At 35.0% G+C, this 20,211-nt stretch overlaps 1 protein-coding gene and 1 pseudogene across 1 annotated transcript in view; one reads left to right on the plus strand and one right to left on the minus strand.

Annotated features, from left to right (window-relative positions):
• Window positions 1-6,020, plus strand: part of LOC113096657 (carcinoembryonic antigen-related cell adhesion molecule 5-like) — a 66,024-nt gene extending 60,004 nt beyond the window's left edge. The window contains exons 19-21 of the mRNA XM_026262069.1: window positions 4,372-4,434; window positions 5,089-5,151; window positions 5,358-6,020. Coding sequence (XP_026117854.1) covers window positions 4,372-4,434; window positions 5,089-5,151; window positions 5,358-5,365 — 134 coding nt within the window. The 3' untranslated portion in view covers window positions 5,366-6,020. The remainder of the gene's footprint in view (window positions 1-4,371; window positions 4,435-5,088; window positions 5,152-5,357) is intronic.
• An 8,795-nt stretch (window positions 6,021-14,815) lies between these two features.
• Window positions 14,816-15,345, minus strand: LOC113096665 (histone H2B-like; annotated as a pseudogene).
• Window positions 15,346-20,211: the final 4,866 nt, after the last annotated feature.

The following is a 20,211-nucleotide window of genomic DNA, read 5'->3' on the forward strand; positions in this document are numbered from 1 at the left end:
GTCTCTCTTGTTCCAAGGTCACCGTAGCCACCAGATCCAGTCTGTTTCCAAATCAGAGGGTCACTGCAGTCACCCGGATCCAGTACGTATCCAGACGAGATGGTGGATCAGCACCTAGAAAGGACCTCTACAGCCCTGAAAGACAGCGGAGACCAGGACAACTAGAGCCCCAGATACAGATCCCCTGTAATGAGCTTGTCTCAGAGGACCACCAGGACAAGACCACAGGAAACAGATGATTCTTTTGCACAATCTGACTTTGCTGCAGCCTGGAATTGAACTACTGGTTTCGTCTGGTCAGAGGAGAACTGGCCCCCAACTGAGCCTGGTTTCTCCCAAGGTTTATTTCTCCATTCTGTCACCGATGGAGTTTCAGTTCCTTGCCGCTGTCGCCTCTGGCTTGCTCAGTTGGAGTCACTTCATCTGCAGCGATATCGTTGACTTGATTGCAAATAAATGCACAGACTATTTAAACTGAACAGAGATGACATCACTGAATTCAAGAATGAACTGCCTTTAACTATCATTTTGCATTATTGACACACTGTTTTCCTAATGAATGTTGTTCAGTTGCTTTGACACAATGTATTTTGTTTAAAGCGCTATATAAATAAAGGTGACTTGACTTGACTTAACTTTACTTGGCTACAGACCTGTTTAAGTGTGTCGAGGACTAGAGTTTTAGGAGAAGGAAAATCGACAAGCAAGATATCGTTCAGTAAGTGCAAGATGAAGGGGAGCTTACATACGTTCAACAGGACCCAGCATAGCGCTTCTGAGAGACAGTTCAAGATTTTTGGACTGAACACGAGTCTGACTGTGAAGTTAAATTTTGCATTTCATTTGACGCCAAAAAGAGCCCAATCAGAGGGGTGAATTGGTATAATTTTAAAAGCATCCATGATATCTGCTTTAGCCAGCCAAGCACCTTTGCCGGCTAATTTGATTAACTGAATAGCATTTTCAACCGAAGCGTAATGCAGAGAAAAGGGTTCAGAGGGAATATATTCGTTAACACTAGTGATAGAATTAGAATGGGGAGAAGACAAAATCTTGTCAAAAATGTAAAAAATCAACCGTTTTTTTCCTGAATATTTGCGGGTAGCAACTTCGAGTGAATTAACCCTAAAGGGACTAAATGGAGGAGAAGAGAGAGGACCGATTTCATAACCTTTATATACCTCTTTTTGAGCATTGAGGTTCATTGAGAGCAGACTGTAAATTATTTGCTACGAATGTAGTAGAGAGAGGGTAAAGAACTCCTACCCAAAACCCTTGGGAAAGACCAGTAATTCATAAATCCACTAAAAGCGGCTCAAGGTGAGAAAAGAGATAAGAAGAGAGTACTGAGACATTGATAGGAGTGGATGGGTGACCACTCAGAATTTTTTCAGAGTACAGACTTTCAGAGGAAGCTTGAACTGCTGTGGGCAAACCGATTTTGGGTGTGGATCCTTGCAGAAACTACATATATGAGCAAATTTACAGTTAGGGAAGGAACATGCAGATTCATTGAAATTATTACATAAAGTAGAACCGTTAAATTTCATAATGGGACGCCCTCTAGCATTTGACATTTTGCTTACTTCTGCAGGACCATGGACAGCATCTGTATCTTGTCTATTGTAAGTCTTAGGGCAATTAGGTGCAGAGTGACCGTGCAAGCTGCAGATGGGACATGCCAGAATTTTCTGGCCTCCGAAATGACGATCTAAGAGTTCATTATACGTGATTGACCAGTCAATTCTTTAGTTGAATAGAGTAATGAGAGATGCAGACTTTGCGAGAGGGATTTATGATATTCCTAGTATAGCGTACCCCATACCTTTGATTGAGGTCTGCCATCGTGGCCAAATAAAGGTCTAATTCCTCTCTGCGTCTAGGAAACACTTCACATAAGACATCACTGTAAATACAGAATGCAATTACGAATTCGCCGAATGAGAGGTTCCGTTGCAGTCTGGGATCAGACGTTTTGAGGTAAACTGCCACGTCGCCACAGACGACCATTTGACAGTCTATTGCAGGTGAAGGAAGCAGCAATGAAGCTAGGTTAATGTCTTTTCCTTGAATAATATTTTGTCTTGTTAGGGGTGACACTGTTACTGCAGCAGGTGAAACGAAACGGCTACTGAATGCTTGTGCTGGAACTGCAGTAGACAGATTATAACATGACAACGATGGTGGGGAATTGATGTCCTGGCTTGAAGTGCTAGCCGACTAGTTAGGTGCCTGTAATCCTGAGGGTGTAGAGGGTGCACTTATGTGGTTGTTCTGGAAGCAAAATGAGGAGCTGTAGGGAAGACTGGACTAAATATGGGTGGAGTAGAACCTGGAGCGCAACCAACAACGGCATTCTCGAAGATAGCCATTTTGGATTCTAGAACCTTACAGTATCTGAAAGGCTTTTGACAGCCTGAATAAATTGAGCATTGGCATCGATAGCACCATAATTGGTTGGAGGTTGCGATGCCTGCACGAGTGTCATGTGTTTCTTAACTGGGCGGGGAGAAGAAGATTTAGCTGACCTCTTCCTACCAGTTGTTTTGGATTGCCCTGTCGTTCCTGAAATTGACAGAGCTGTATCTGCAGGTGAATTGGGTGGGGAATCCAGCGTGTTAAATGCCAGAAGGACCAGATCATCTCTTGATAAATCTTGGTTGACTGGAATACTGACAGCCTGGAGTGTATTTATAATTCCTTCTGAGGACCACTGGGTCCACGGAGAATCACGGTTTTGGAGACGAATGCTACCCCTAGTAGCCGCTGGAGATGGTAGCGCAATATCGTCATCTGATTCTAAGTAATCAGAAACTACGAGAGGTTGCTGTGACATTTGGTTTGGATGAGATGCTGAACGACAGTGGCAGTATCTGCAGACACAATGAGGTGCAAGTAGTGTGTTTTTATATACCTCGTGTTGAGATCCGATTGGTTTAGACCTTAATTGGAATGTGACGTGCCATTTGGTCTTCCTAGTAGAACTTACGCTTACGCTTCCATTTCAGATAGTTCAAAAAGCTTTTTAAAAGATTAAAGGGGACATAACACACACCTTTTCACCAGTCTCATGTTAATCTTGAGTACCTATGGTAGTATTGCATCTTTCATATCTCAAAAGAGTCTTTAGTTTGATCAGATTTATGAAAGAAAGATACAGCTTTATGATTCTCACGGCAAACAGCCTAGATCCTGGAGACGTGCCTTGGGCAGAGCTTAGGAATCACAGACTGATTGGCAACAATACACAGAAATGTTTAAACTTCCTTATATTTACAGTATGTATGGTACACCATTTAATATTTCATTAAACCTTCATAAATAATGAATCCCAAGTGCCAACCACAAGCCTATTTTCTGAAGTAGATTAAATAAATTAAAAGTAAAAAAAAAAAAACAGCATTCATTCAAAATGTAGATGTTTTCTAACATTATCAATCTTTACTATTACTGTTTCTATCAATTTAACAAATCCTTGCTGAATAAAATCTCATGTATTAAAAAAAAATAAAATAAAAATAAAAAATAAAAATAAATACTGGCCTCAAGCTATTTAACAGTAGTGTATATTGTTACAAAAGTTATATTTTAAATAACTGCTGTACTTTTTTAACTTTTTATTTATCAAATAATCACAGGTGAAAAGTATCACAGGTTTCCAACATTGATAATAAACCAGCATTGCATAAAATTTATTTCAAAGTATATTAAAATTTTGATCAAATAAATACAGGCTTGATAACCATAAGTAACTTCTTGCAAAAATATAAAATAGTAAGGTATCCAAACTTTTGACCTATATATATATATATATATATATATATATATATATATATATATATATATATATATATATATATATATATATATATATATATATATATACACACACATACACACACACACACACACACACACACACACACACACACACACACACATACAGTGGCCCTATTTTACATTTAAGCCCCTGCCCCTGAGGAACTCTCTGCACGTCCCTGCAGCACAGAAGCTGTTTTTGAAACATGCAGCCCTCATTTTTATTAAATTAAATCATAGCTTTTGGAAGTTTAATTGTCACACTAAACCATATCACAATTCTAGTTTTACTTGATGTTCTTGATATACATTTGATTATGTTAGAAAATAGCACTGGGCATTTATTTATTTCATTATGTCAAAGGCTTCGTGGTCCAGGTTTGGACCGGAGTCTGTCAGTTAGTGACCCCTGCACTCACCTTATGAAATAACCGTCATGCACGATCTCTGCTACAGATCAGAATGATTCATAAAGTCATGTGGCTTGTTGAGGAAATGTAAAAGTAATGTTTTATAATGATTTTGTTCTTATTGATTATTTGTGTTCTTCAGATGCTGTTGCTGGAGTTGGTGATGCAACTTATGCTCAATCTATTAGGAAGAAGAATAAAACATGTAAGAATTTGCACTTGTTCCTGCAGATTGTGGCACATATTGGTTCTTTTACATTATAAAGCAGCAATTATTATCAATCTAATATTATAGTGTATTAAATAAATAAGATGCCTGAATGCAATATGAAAAATTTTAACAATTATCTTCTTATCGATCCACAAGTTCACATTTACAACTCTGTGTATTTGCTGGATAAAAAATGGGTTGATTTTCACTTTTATCAGAACAGAAGCAGAAAAAAAAAAAAAAAAAGATATGCACATTGATTATCTGGCAGCAGAAGGCGCTTTTGGAACAGCAGAAATACAGGGGTTTCAACTGTAACAGCAGTAGGCACAGCAGCTGTTTTTGAACTGTGAAGTGTTCATTTTTATTCAATAAAATCATAGCCTTTCAGAGTTTAATTGTCTTTTTATGACTTTTTTTAAGGACCCATCAACTTTTCTAAGTTTTGAGAATGCCATTGTTTTTCACTCACAAAAATTTATTTCATTATGTTAAAAGGCTTCATGGTCTAACCTTACCAAATAACCATCATGCACCGTTTCTGCCACAGATCTCAATGATTTCTAAAGATTTGTGGCTTGTTGGTGAAATGGTAAAATAATATATTGTATAATTATTTTATTGTCATTGATCATTTATGTTCTTTAGATGCTGTTGCTGAAGTTGAGGATGCAACTTATGCTCAACCTATTATGAAGAAGAAAAAAAAACGTAAGAATTTGCACTTGTTCCTGCAGACTGTGGCACATATTGAATATGTTACATTATAAATATGTTTTAAGTGATTCAGATCAGTTGCGTGAGTATCAGGTTAATCATGATCTTAGAACAGTAAATCATCAGCAGAATGAGCTCAAATCAGAGGTGTCTGTTATTCACATCAGCTGCATAAATCATCTTCTCTGATCTGTTTAAAGGTCCCTGAGAAGACACAAGACGGCTAAAAGAGATTCACAGCAGCAGACAGAGTAACGCTTGCATTGCTTAAGAAATGATAATGAATGAACTGCTTATGCACATGCTTGATTGAAATACTTTAGAGAAATGCACTGTATTATCTGTACACATTTTAATGTATGTAAGCAAACAAATATCTATAATAATTAGTACAATATTTTCTCCAGTGAGCACTTATGTTTAAAGGTCCCGTTCTTCGTGATCCCATGTTTTAAACTTTAGTTAGTGTATAATAATGTTGTTAGAGTATAAATAATATGTGTGAAATTCTAAAGCTCAATGCCAAGCGAGATATTTTATTTAACAGAATTCGCCTACAAAAAACGACCCGTTTGGACCACAGAGCTGGGTTTGTATTTGTCGCAGGGGCGTAGCCATCTTTTCAGAAGTGAGGGGGACAGAAATTACACACACACATACATACATTACATATCCATATATATAAAACATTACAATATAATGTTTCTATCTATATAGCCTCAACAGTCAGTCAACAGTCAACAGTCAATGATATCAGTCAACAGTTTTTGAACAGTAAGATTGTTTTATGTTTTTAAAGAAGTCTCTTCTGCTCACCAACCCTGCATTTCTTTGAAATATTTTTACTATAAAAAAAAAAAAAACATCCTTCAGAAATCATTCTCATATGCTGATTTGCTGATTATCAATATTTAAAACAGATGAGCACTTTTTTTCAGCATTCTTTGATGAATAAAAGGATCCAAAGATCAGCATTTATGTGAAATAAAAAGCTTTCGCAACATTATACACTATTCAATTTAAAAGCTTAGAGTCAGTATAATTTTTATTTTACAAGGGATGATAAAGGCATAATTTTACAACAAAAAGAAAATATATTTCAGATAAATCTTCTGAACTTTCTATTCATCAAAGAAACCTTAAAAATATTCTACTCAGCTGTTTCTACCATTATCATAATAAGTGTTCATAAGTGTTTTGTTCTTTAGCAGAATATCAGAATTTGTGTGACTGGAGTAATGATGCAAAAAAAAAAAAAAAAAAAAAACCTTTGAAATCTCAATAAATTACATTTTGAAATATATTAAAATAGAAAAATGTCTTGCTTTAAATTGGCTAGACAAATATTTCAAAATTGTACTGTTTTGCTGTACTTTATCAAATAAATGCAGGCTTGGTGAACAGAAGATACTTCTTTATAAAACATTAACAAGCCTACTGTTCAAAAACTTCTGACTGGTAGGATACTATAGGCAACTTAAATTTTTCTCTAATTTCTAGCTTTTAATTGGCTTAGAAACCTATAACCGCTGGACAATAACAAATAATGATTTGTTTATATACTACAAACACACTCAATCACATAATAAGGCAGAATAGTTTTTATACTGTAATAATAGCATTTTTCATATACTTTATCACCTGCTGGAGATGACTTGAAAAAAACACATATTGTCGCAATCGTGCCTGTTTTTCTCATAGACTGTATAAAAGGTTTTTCTGTGAAAACAACTGTTTTTGTAAAGCGACAGTTGGACGCTGTTGCCCATATGAGGAGTTTTGTGTTAACTACCCTGTCTCTTTGAGTTTAAATTTTTATTTATTCACACCAGCTCTTAAAAGCCTCTATACGAACACACTTGACCGAAAAAGTGCAGGGGACGAATTTCCGTGTTATCAAAAGTGTGTGTGGGGGGGGGGAGACATGTCCCCCGCGTAATCTATGCCCCTGGTTTGTCGCCATGTCATCGAAACGCTGTAATTTTCATCTCAGAGTCCAATCACCTTTGTTGGTGCGTTTAACAGTTTCTGTAACTTATTACACGAAGGGCAACGCTGTTTAGCTTTGTTAACTAGATGTTAGGGCTGTGCAAAAAAACAAATGTGATTTTCATGTGCATCTCATCAGTAAAAACGCTCCTGTGATTAGAAGTACATCTCCAGCACATGCTCCTGCCCACTTGCTTCTCAAAACTAGTCCAATCGCGTTACCAGGAGGGCAGCACACGCAGCTGGTGTCTAATCACAACACAGGAAACCCTGACCCAATCAGAACTCGCCACATATTTCTGATGGAGGGACTTTATAGAACAAGGAAGTCATCAGCCCGTTTTTATGACAGTGAAAACAGCAGTATTAAGATAAGTGAATTGTGTGAAAAATACTGTGTTTTTACACGTGAAACATGAATACGTTAGCCTATATTGCACACTGTAAACACAATCAAAGCTTCAAAAAAGCGCGAAAAACTGGACCGTTAACACAACTCTACATGAAACTGTTTAACGTTATTATATTATTCTGTTGGTGCTGAAAAACAGTGTAATAAAGGGTGTAAATGGGCACTTAGTTAATAAAAATCAATAAAATGTGTTCAATGTCTTATAAAAGAATGGCCGTGTTTTTGCCAAGTCAAGACAGATGATGATTTTTCTTAATTGGAATTCTTTTTTTTTTTTTTTTTTTTTTTTTACATTTTAAATATCTTACAGTCATACTATTAATATAGTTAAAATGTTTATAACTTTTTGCAGATATGTTCTCAGTTTTTTACTTGTTGATTGCTCTGTGATCAAGTTTTTATTTTATTTTATAGGATTTGTGATGGCTTTAGACTTACAATATTATATGTACAAACTGTATAAATGAAGCTTTGTTTAAACTACTAGCATTTTTATAACACTGAGTTTATTTTTATTAACATTATAAAAATGTCATATGTACACTGAAAAAGCGCAATAAAAAATATATTTCTCTGGATCATTTTTCTACACTGGTGATTCTTTTTAATCTTGTCTAGAACCTCTAATTATATATAATTTAACTAAAAAATAGCATTAGAAATAAGACTAAATTTAAAAATAAATAAATAAATAAAAATGCGGTAAATCAAACAAAGGAAGAAACGGATGGGAGATGATCATAGACGGGAGATGATAGATGCAAAGCATGAGGTGGAGGGCGGGATTAACATTTCAAAGCCTCTGATTGGCTCTAATGTGGCCAATGAAATCATTATCTTATTGTTTCTAACGTGGATAGAATATAACTCGTTCTATAAATTATATTATGCCGAGATACACACATTCATCCTTCTACTGTAATGGACACATTTAGAGTTGATATTTTATGCTAGTCAGTATACCTCAGTATGTGCATCAGTAAACCTTTATGAACCTTTTTTTTACCAGTACATCAGAGACTGTGGTGCGTAGTTCTGCTGTAGATACAAAAGCTGACAAGTTAATCAAAAGTGTATTAAAATTATTGGAATGGAAAATGTGGGGAAATTGTAGTACTTCTTATCAACATTAAATAACATGTTTAGCACAAATAACATGGCAATGCAAATAAAATTTCATATTATTGACATACTCTTTTAGCAATAATTATCTTTGTATTACTCTGTAAATACACCGCTGATCTTTATAATGACTGGATTGCTCATTGCATTCTAAACTACCATCAGTCCACCAGAAGTGTTTGAGTGCCGAAATAATATTTCCCTCTGGCATCACTAACAACCAAAATACTGACCTAAAATCACCCGATCTGAAGCTAATCAGTAACTCAGTATCGTCAAATTTATAAATAAATATTGCAAGATAACTCTATATTGCTCTACACTGTATTGAATTTCAAGACTTACCATGCATCATATTAGAAATAATGCTTCATGTCTTCTTAGTTAATATATTGAGCAGCAATATTGGAATAAGTTTATAAGTTCATCCAAGGGCGTAACTTTGGGTCTACCATTGGGGGGGTTAAACTTGCGGCATATTTATTAATTAATTAATTTTTTGAATAATTTTCTTGTGTAAAAGGTAACATGCTAATGTGCATAGTTTAATTATGTACCCCCCCCCCCCCAAAAAAAAAAAAAAAAAAAAAAACGGGTGACTGTATTGGAGCAAACAGCAACTTAAGTTACAATTCAGTGACATTGGTTCTACACAATCCCTGGCACCCTCTGGCTTTACCTCACAGGACACTGGCAAACCAACATCTAGCCAGCCAACTCCAGTCAACAAAACAGCATAATAACAAAAACAAAAATAACAGCATTAAAAACTTTCAAATAGAGAAAATTTAAGTGCAATTATATTATCACTTTGCATGAAATAAAACTCAAATTGTGTTTGCATTTAGCCTCTGATAACATCAAATTCAGAAACCGAGAAAATACAAGTGTGGACTGACGTTAACCTTAGTTGTGCTTTGATTCATTTTGTCACTTTGCAAACTCCATGCAAAAAAAAAATAAAATAAATAAATAAATAAATAAATATGTGTGTGTGTATATATATATATATATATATATATATATATATATATATATATATATATATATATATATATATAATTAAAATTATAATATATTATAATCATCTCAAATTGAACCGGAGGTGGTAAATTCCTAATAATAATTTAACGTTACGTAATTTTTTAGGTATTTTAATAAGACAGATACCTAAAATACGTTGCGCATACAACTCAATTAACGCGATCATTATAAAGGTGTTAGAACAACAAAACACATCCACTTCCACATATTTGACAATCGGAATATCAGATATATCCTGCTTTAGCTAACAAATTTGTGAAATTAGAATAAAAAAGGAAATAATAGCAGATCATCAGTCATCAGCGCTGACAAGCAATGAATGATTCGTCTCCATGGGAACCATAAAGCGATACTACCCAGCCGGCACATGACCGACCTTCAACGTTGAAATATGGTTGAAATAAGGTCAGTTGTGGTTTCAACGTTGAAACAACGTTGATTCAACGTTTAAAGCTGAATGGTTGAAAAACATCCAGCACATGACCAACTTTCAATGTTGAAATATGGTTGAAATAAGGTCAGTTGTGGTTTCAACGTTGAAACAACGTTGATTCAACGTTTAAAGCTGAATGGTTGAAAAACATCCAGCACATGACCAACTTTCAACGTTGAAATATGGTTGAAATAAGGTCAGTTGTTTTAATAAAACAACGTTAAAAATGTTTAATGCTAAATGGTAGAAAAAGGTTAACAAGCTTTTAAATTATTTATATTAAATTATTTAAATTAATTATTATTTTAATAGCATTTAAAAATATTTTAGTCATGATACCTATTCTAAAATGTTAAATATTATCATCATTAACAACAATAAAACTATACATTTCGCTGCTTTATCACACTGAAACAACTCCCATTGGTAGTTTTATTTTATTACTTCTATCGTGATTGGTTAATCTGGCTGTCATTCAAGAAACTGGACAATGAATCGGTTCGCGCTTTTCTACATTTAAAAATATGACCGTTATTGTCGTCTTTCTGTGAGTGAGGCGGCTAACTGTGAGCTGCTGCTCGTTATAACTGACTGCTCGGTCGGTCCCGAATTATGTCATATTTGCCTGTATATTTTTTATTTATTTCGAGCGAATTTGAGTCGTGACATGTCAATGGAGAACAAAAACTGTGAACACAAGAAGGGTCAGGTGTTCTGCGAGGTCCTGAAAACATCCTGTCAAAATGAGGTAAGAAAATCGCTAACTTTATCTTTACTATCTTTTGAAAATAGTAAAGTATTACCAGAGTTTACAAATGGGTAGTTTAAAGGACATGTAACCTGCAGATAAATAAATACCTGTGTGTCTATTTTTGCATTGCTTTATCACAGATGATCAAGTTAGATGCTCACCTAATGTGTTGCTGGTGAGTTGTGTGTTAATGTCTGTCTTTTAGAGATTTTCCCATATTTTCCTGATATGAATCCCATGCATTAGGTGTGTTATATATGTTTGTATTCTTATATTAGTTTCAAAGTGTTTTCTGCAACATATAAGTGCAAATGTCGGTATTTAAATAATATAATTTTAATGAATTAATGAAAAAAAAAAAAAAAAAAAAAAGGATTGTTTAAAGCCATGGTTCTCAAAGTGTCAGGCCCCCTCTAGTTGTTATGCAGGTGAATCACTAAATTAAACTAATTAATGTTAATATATTTTAACTTAATCTTTGAGTAAGTTTTTTTTTTTTTGCACATTTAAGTATGTTACAGTTAAAGTACAGTACAGTTTTGTAACTTTTGTTACATAATTACATTTTAATTTAAACTTTTTTTTTCATTTACCTGTGTATGTAAGCACAGTTGTAGTGTTAATGTTCAAACTGTATTTACCATGGTAAAGTGTCTGACAACAATTAATATTCTTATTAGAATAAAACTGCCTCAATTTTTTAACTGTAGACCTGTAACTTAGCTGAATAGTTTGGCCTACTACGCTGCTGAAATGTAATGTTGGTCATTATGGTGCAACTTAATATTTAATAACAAATATTTTCTGAAGTGGTACTTGGTATAAAAAGTTTGAGAACCAGTGGTTTAAAGAAATGGTATAATATGAAATCCTGCTTTTTAAGAACTTTTCAGTAAACCATTTCTTCTTTCCCCTTGTAGAGTCATCGAGGATCCAGCTTGTTCTTTAAACATTGGTAAGAAATTGTTCTTCTGCTACATTGCACTGTCACTTCTGCTAGAGATGCTTTGACCTTTTGTGATAGGTTTTGGTTGTGCTTAGTTTAATAAAAATGTACTGAATTTGATTTGACTTGTTTTACTACACTGTAATGTTAGTGTTCTGATTAAAACAGTGTAACTGGGGGCTCTGAAAACACTGCTTGTGAATAATGTGTTAATATTGTACATTTTCATCTGAATACATTAAATAAGTGTTTAATGAATAGTGTTGTCCACTTTGTTTCCAACCTCACTGTTACTGAACTGTAAAGTGAAAATATTGTGTGATTTATTTTGCATTCAGTTTTCATTTAAATATATTTCACAATATCAAAGTTATTGTCAAACATTGTGAACATACCTAAACTCACTGGTTAAATCTTATGTGCCCTCCAGAAGTTTGCACTCTGCAAGTGAACGACGCCTTGTGGTGCCATCCCAAAGAGGTTCAAAATCACTCTCACGGACCTTTTCCTGGACTGTGTCCAGCTGCTGGAATCACCTCCCAATCTCAATCCGAACTGAGTGTTTACTCATCTTCAAGAAACATCTTAAGACTCATCTTTTTCACCAGAACTTAACCAACTAATGCTAGCACTTTTCCTTCTTTTCTTGTCTTTTTTTTATATATATATATATATATATATATATATATATATATATATATATATAAAAAACCTGGCTATGCGTTCTGTACTAGACTAACTGAGACTTGTCATGGCACTTGTATACTGTTGTTGTTCGCTTGTACACCTGACTGCTTCTGTTGTTCTTATTTGTAAGTCGCTTTGGATAAAATCGTCTGTTAAATGACTAAATGTAAATGTTTATACAGGACGGTACAGAAAGTGCAGAAGTGGGAGAGAGTGGAGGGGACGGCGTCAGAAAGGACCTAGCGCTGGGACACTTTCAAGGATCACCCGAAGCACAACCACACTATATACACTAAGGCTGCTGGTTCTAACATTTTAGAGTGCCCTGCGGTAGAAATCTCATTCTGCATTCCCCACGGTAAAGAAGACAAAGTCCAGGGGGTTCCCATTAGAAATCAACTGGTGGAAGGTTCCCTTCTCGAACTGTTTAACACATTTTCACTGCACAAATGTACACAACTCTTGTAATGAGACACATTACTAAAACATGTTTTTGACAGAAACTGTAGTTTTCCACCAAAATAAAAGATCCACTGGTTTCAGTCATAAAGGTACAAGGGTTTTTCTTGTAAGTGCTGCAAAAAATATGCATTTATGTGCCAAATTATTTCACAAAAACCTTTAAATATTATTGTACTTGGATTGTTCTACTACCTGTTTTTAGCATTACCTCCATGCATACTCTGCATAATAAAGTGTGGCATTATCTTCATCTGTTTCCAAAATGTAACTGCTGTTTGACAATTTTGAGCATGTGGTAGTTTATTGAAGTTGTTTGTAAAGCCATTGCTGCCAGTCATTAGATTTTTAGCCTTGTATGTACATTGTTGATCTAAATGCCAACTAGGATCTAGGTGTATTTACACACGGTGCAAGGTACGACGGGGACACAACGTCGTGTTATCAACGCTGATTAACTTTTCAAAATCAACACCTCATTCAGCTTTCATCCCAGGGCTGCAGCACGACCCTAATTCACCCATAATGCAGGTAAGACGGTGAAACAGCGTCGCGATTTCAACGGTGAATCCACGTCGTGATTTCAACGTTGATCCAATTTGCAAAATCGAAAGGTTTTTCAACGTGGATTCAACGTCGGGAGTTCAACAGTGAATCAGCGTTGTGATTTCAACCGTACATCAACGTCACGATTTCAACGGTGAATCAACGTCGTGATTTCAACGTTGATCCAATTTGCAAAATCGAAAGGTTTTTCAACGTTGATTCAACCATGGTACCTGACGTTGTTTCAACGTTGAATCAACGTTGAAATGCCGGCTGGGTAAGATCAATAACGGTCGCCTTGAAAAACTTTTAAACTTACGTGTGAAAAGGTTAAGTAAGGCTTACATTTAAATGTGTCTTTGTTTTGTTTTGAGTGTATGGTCAATAAATAAAGTAATTAAAAAGATGGGCACAAAACATGTTTGTCATGTATCTACTCCCCACACTTTGAGAAACGCTGAGCTAACTTAACAGCCAATTTAGCGGGGTACCTCCGTTTGGTCAGAATTTTCTTTTCTTTCTTTTTTTTTTTGGCTGGTGTCGACAAACAATGAAAAATTGTTGTCTGGCTGCCTTTCAGTGTCCTTTTCATCTTTCCGTCAGCTTTTTCCACCCATTCATCCCAGGGACTGCGCAAAATAGTGAACAAACTTGGTAGAGAAAGCAGGTTGGGTAATACCAAGTAGTCGGTGCGGGGGTCGGGGGTACATTACAGATTATTTAAAATATGATACTATCTTTCTTGCTGGCAAATTAAATTAATAAAGAAAACGAACAAAAGTGTTTATTCTAAATATTTCATATTATTTAAATCTGAATGGTTTGATGATATTGAGGGGGTTATATTAGTTAAATCTGATTTTTGGGGGGGTCATGACCCCCCTAACCCCCTGCAAATTACGCGCATGAGTTCATCTGAATATGTTTTTTTTTTTCTTTCTTTATGACTGAACAATATCTGTTTCAGACTGTTCAAGATCATGTACATTTTATGGCATTTTACTAGCAGTGAGTTTCATTTAGCTTGAAATATTATGAATGCATGATGAATTATTTAACCAACATTTAAATCATTGACTGCTTAAAAATACAAGCTAACAAAATCATTGTTAAAACAATTGCCGTCAACCTACTGCATGAATAAAAACAATTTAACAATTATTTAAACAGTGAAAGCATAAATCTTTATTCAGATTTCAGAATGACAACATTGTCATTTGTAATAAATGTTGTGTGCCGTGTTTATCTGATGTATGCTACTGTACATGAGCATTACTTTTTAATATGCAGAGTAAATTCATGACATTAAACAAGTAGTACTAAACAGAAGTTATTGGTGCTCCTCTGATGTAACAGAAAGGGCTCTTCTCCAGATGATGTGGTGCTCTTAAAGAGTCTTCGGGTTCGTTGATGATGTTGGTGTATTTGGTCCCGGTCTTTGTTCCTCAGACACGGCGTGTTTGTCCGGTTCTCCGGCAGCAGCAGACGCACGGCGGTCTGGATCTCTCTCGGTGTGATGCTGGAGAGACACGAGACGAGACGAGACGAGACGAGACTCACCGGAGATGCGCTCGAAGATGTCGCTGATGAAAGAGTTCATGATGAACATCGCCTCGGAGGAGATTCCGGTGTCAGGATGAAGCTGCTTCAGCTCTTTATACACGTAGATCGTGTAGCTCTCCTTCCTGGATCTCTTGCGCTTCTCTCCTCCTTTATCTGCGCTCTTACTGACGGCCTTCATTGAGCCCTTCTTGGGAGCTGACCTCACTGATACAGACAAAACCATCATATATGTCTTTAAAAACAATTTCATTATCATTACTAGATTACTAGAATCCCTTACAATTTATCTAAATTTCACAAACAGGCATTACTTGCATGGTCATTAATCTATAAGCACAATTTCTCCCCTCACCGGTACTTCATTTGGAACAATCAAGACATTGTATATAAGAGAAAATCTTTGTTTTTTTAGTAGTTGGTTTGAGAAAAAACATTATGATTGTTTCCCAGTTATTTAACTCAGAAGGTCTTCTTTTAAGTTACGAAGAATTTTTATGTAAATTTAATTTTCCAGTAACTCCCAAAGAATTTTCCATTGTCATGGACTCTATTCCTAAAGGAGCTGTTATGCTTTTAAGGGACTCTGTTAGATCATCCAGCCCTTTATCTATTTCTTTAGACCCATTTGAAATCCCAGTAGGAAAACTATGCTTTCTGTCACCTTCTTCATCACGTAACTTTAAGATTAGATCACTTTTTCAAAAGGAGCTTGTAACAACTCCTTACGTTGTGTTTTATTGGAAGAATGTGGTTGATCATATTGATTGGAAAAAAGTATGGAATCTGTCTTCGAAATACATAATAACAAGGTTAGAGAGATCTCATTCAAATTATTACACAGATTTTACCCAACTAAAGTGTTTTTGAAAAGATTTAAATCAGACATCGATACAAGCTGTTGTTTTTGTGGTGACCCTAATGAAACAGATGTACATACATTTTGGGATTGTCCTCACACACAGCAATTTTGGATTGAATTCTGTAGTGTTGTCAATCGCAGTGTGCTCCATGGTTTCTCTCTGCTTTTTAAGGATGTACTGTTTGGCTTCTTTAATATACCAAAAGATAAAATTAAGGAATATTTTATTATTAACCTATTATTACTTCTTGCAAAATTTCACATTCACCGTAGTAAATTAAATCGTCAAAATCCTTTATATATTGTTTTTGAAAAAGAGGCTCAACAGTATATTCAAACTATTTCATCTTCTAAGAATCTCAAAGCTTGTAAAACGATTCATTTATTTAATATTTTTAATTTATTTTGTTAAAGTTTTTGTTTTGTTTTATTTATTTACTGTTGCATATGTCTATAAATGATGCTTTGCATGTAATGTCACCTCTTTGCACGTGATGTTGTTATTATCTGTATTTGTATTTTTGGTACCTTGGCATTAATTAAAAAAAAAAAAAAAAAAAAAAAAAAAAACTCGAAGTTGAAGTCAGGTGGGGGCTGCCATCTTTTAGCAGAACTTCACTTGCGTTAGCATTCCCATTGACTCCCATTCATTTTGGCGTCACTTTGACAGCGAATAACTTTACATCTGAGGCGTTTAAAGACTCCGTTTGTCCATTATTTATTTCTAAAGATACACGACAATGTATAAAGGGCTCCATTACCTTCTATGTTACATTATGGCCCCGTATAAACAGTTTTTGTAAAAAATAGGCTAACGATTGCATCATAACCACTCGTCTCTCTGTCACATTACCGTACAGACAGGAGGAGAAGCTCGCAGGCAATTAACTTAATATGGCGTACTGGCGTTACATTTTAAAATACTATACAAAATAATTAATCAGAATACTTACTCCTGCTCACTCACGACAAAGAACTCCCCGCTCAAGCTCGCCGTCTCTGCAAGATTAACGATGGCAGTTTGCACGCACAGCTACTAGAAGATTTGCATCTGTCAGACAGGTTGCTGACGTCGTCAAGCTTAGTTTGAGTCTGCGCGTCAGAAACGGAAGTGCTAAAAAACGCTAAAACTGGGCTTCACTTGTCTCAATTGAGTTCCAATGTGGTCGCTGTGTCCATTTATTTTACTGTCTATGGTTATGTCAAATCCGAGTCCAGCTACAGGAAGACATTCTCTTAAAAGAGTAAACTGTGCTTTGATCATCAATTGATTATTGTAGAATAATATATGGCTCGGCATCAGCTTCCTTACTAACTAAGATAGAGGAGATTCAGAACCAAGTCCTTGAATATGTTGTGATCTTTTAGATCCTCTCCTGTGACAGCTTTGCAGGAAAAAAACTTTTCTTTTCAGAAAACTTTACAGTGAGTGGAAGAAATCCAACCAACAACAGTTGTGATCTGTTCTGATTCATATTCTGCATTTACAAGTATACTGAGTGGAAGATCAGAATCTAGAAAATATATATTAATAGAAGTACTGCAAGGTTTGCACCGAATATACCAACTGAGAATTATAGCAGAGTATTTATGGGTGACTGCTCATGTTGGAGGAAATGATGAAGATACTGAAACAAGTTCTTAAGCAAACACATATCGACACACACATACTCTTGAGTAAATCAGAAATTAAAGGTTTAATTAACATATTCATCATTTTAAGTTAGAGCAACTTGAACAATAGCTAACACAATACATAAAAAAATAACCAACTATCATCTAGCCCTCTATTAAACATTGTAAAAAAATATATTCCATCATAATTTACTCAGTAGTGCAGCATTCTTGCACTTCTTGAGAGGAAAATTGTGTCAGAGATGTAACCAAATTGTTGCTATAGTAGCATCATATTAATGCAAGAAATCCTATGCATTAGCAGCTATATATATTTTTTTTTAAAAATAAACCATTATATTTCATAATTAAAATCTAGTTTCACACTCTTGGGTGAGGGGTGGGATAGTCTGTGGCACTGGACCTGAACCATGTTATTTTAAATGGATCCTATTATGCTCTCTTACAAAGTCTTTATTGTGTCTTGGGGGTGAACTAAAACAGGCTCTCATACAAGGTTTTGTTCACATATTTTACATTATTACAACACCTCTCTTCCCCAGTCTGGCAAGAACGGCTCAAATAGTTCCTGCATCAAATGTGTTGTGATCAGTTATCTGGGCCAGTGTGCTTTGATCGTTGATATATATATATATATATATTTATATCGTTGATATATATATATATATATATATATATATATATATATATATATATATATATATATATATATATATATATATATATATGTGTGTGTGTGTGTGTGTGTGTGTATATATATATATATATATATATATATATATATATATATATATATATATATATATATATATATATATACAGTCAGGTCCATAAATATTGGGACATCGACACAATTCTAATCTTTTTGGCTCTATACACCACCACAATGGATTTGAAATGAAACGAACAAGATGTGCTTTAACTGCAGACTTTCAGCTTTAATTTGAGGGTATTTACATCTAAATCAGGTGAACGGTGTAGGAATTACAACAGTTTGTATATGTACATCCCACTTTTTAAGGGACCAAAAGTAATGGGACAGATTAACAATCATAAATCAAACTTTCATTTTTTAATACTTGGTTGCAAATCCTTTGCAGTCAATTACAGCCTGAAGTCTGGAGATCAATTAGACATCAGCGTACGCTGGGTTTCATCCCTGGTGATGCTCTGCCAGGCCTCTACTGCAACTGTCTTCAGTTCCTGCTTGTTCTTGGGGCATTTTCCCTTCAGTTTTGTCTTCAGCAAGTGAAATGCATGCTCAATCGGATTTAGGTCAGGTGATTGACTTGGCCATTGCATAACATTCCACTTCTTTCCCTTAAAAATCTCTTGATTTTCACCTGAATACACTGAATACATATGCATTAAAACAATGAGCTAACCTATAAAGGAACACTTTATATGAATTTTGGGAAATTGGATAAACTGCAATTGCTAGGATGCATTTTGTTGTTTTGGGTGAATTTGCTTTGTTTTCTCAAAAACTATACAGTAAAATGGCTTGAAAATTAATACAGTGATAGTCGGGGTCACTCTGAATACATGTCCACTGAAAGAATGAGCTAACCTATAAAGCAAACCTTTTTATGAGTGTTGGAAAATGGGACAAACTACAATTGCTAGGATGCATTTTTTTAGGGTGAATTTGCTTTTAGTTTTCTCCAAAACTATACAGTAAAATGCCTTGAATATTAATACAGTGTAAGTAGGGGTCACTCTGAATACATATGACTTGAAAGAATGAGCTAACCTATAAAGGAACCCTTTTTATGAATGTTGGAAAATGGGAAAAAGTTTAAGTGCAACAATGGAGTTTGATGTTTTGGGTGAATTTGCTTTTCGTTTTCTCAAAAAACTATACAGTAAAATGCCTTGAAAATGAATTCAGTGATAGTAAGGGTCACTCTGAATACATATGCATTAAAAGAATGAGCTAACCTATAAAGGAACACTTTATATGAATTTTTGAAAATGGGAAAAAGTCTAAGTGCAACAATGGAGTTTGATGTTTTGGGTGAATTTGCTTTTAGTTTTCTCCAAAACTATACAGTAAAATGCCTTGAATATTAATACAGTGATAGTTAGGTTCACTCTGAATACATATGATTTGAAAGAATGAGCTAAACTATAAAGCAACCTTTTTTGTCAGGATCCTGCCCTGACAACCCTGTGCATCTTGTCTCTGTTCCATGTTTCTTTGTTTGTTTTGTGTCTAAGCACATGGTTCTGTCTTTGTTTGTGTCTGCCACGTGCTCCCCTTGTCCCACCTCCTTGTTACCCCTGGTCACGCCCCCTTGTTTAGCCTTTGTCTGCTTGATTGTTTTCACCTGATCCTCATGTGTACTGTCCTATATATTGGGGTTTCTTTCCTTGTGTCTCTGCTGGTTCGTTTTTGGTGTTTACTGGTTTCTTGTGCCAGAATTGAGTCTTTTGATCTTGCTCAAGTTGTTTTTGATCTCTTGTCTAGTTAATCAATATCCTTGGTTGCTTTTTGGCCTTTAGTTCTATCTAGTTCTTGTTTTTTGATTGTCCACATCCTAATCTAGTTTTTGTTTTTACCCTTTGATTTAGGGTTTCATTTACTCCGTTTGAGAGTGCAGTTCCT

The sequence above is a fragment of the Carassius auratus genome, unplaced genomic scaffold (genome assembly GCF_003368295.1).
Source record: "Carassius auratus strain Wakin unplaced genomic scaffold, ASM336829v1 scaf_tig00216014, whole genome shotgun sequence".
Lineage (NCBI taxonomy): Eukaryota > Metazoa > Chordata > Actinopteri > Cypriniformes > Cyprinidae > Carassius > Carassius auratus.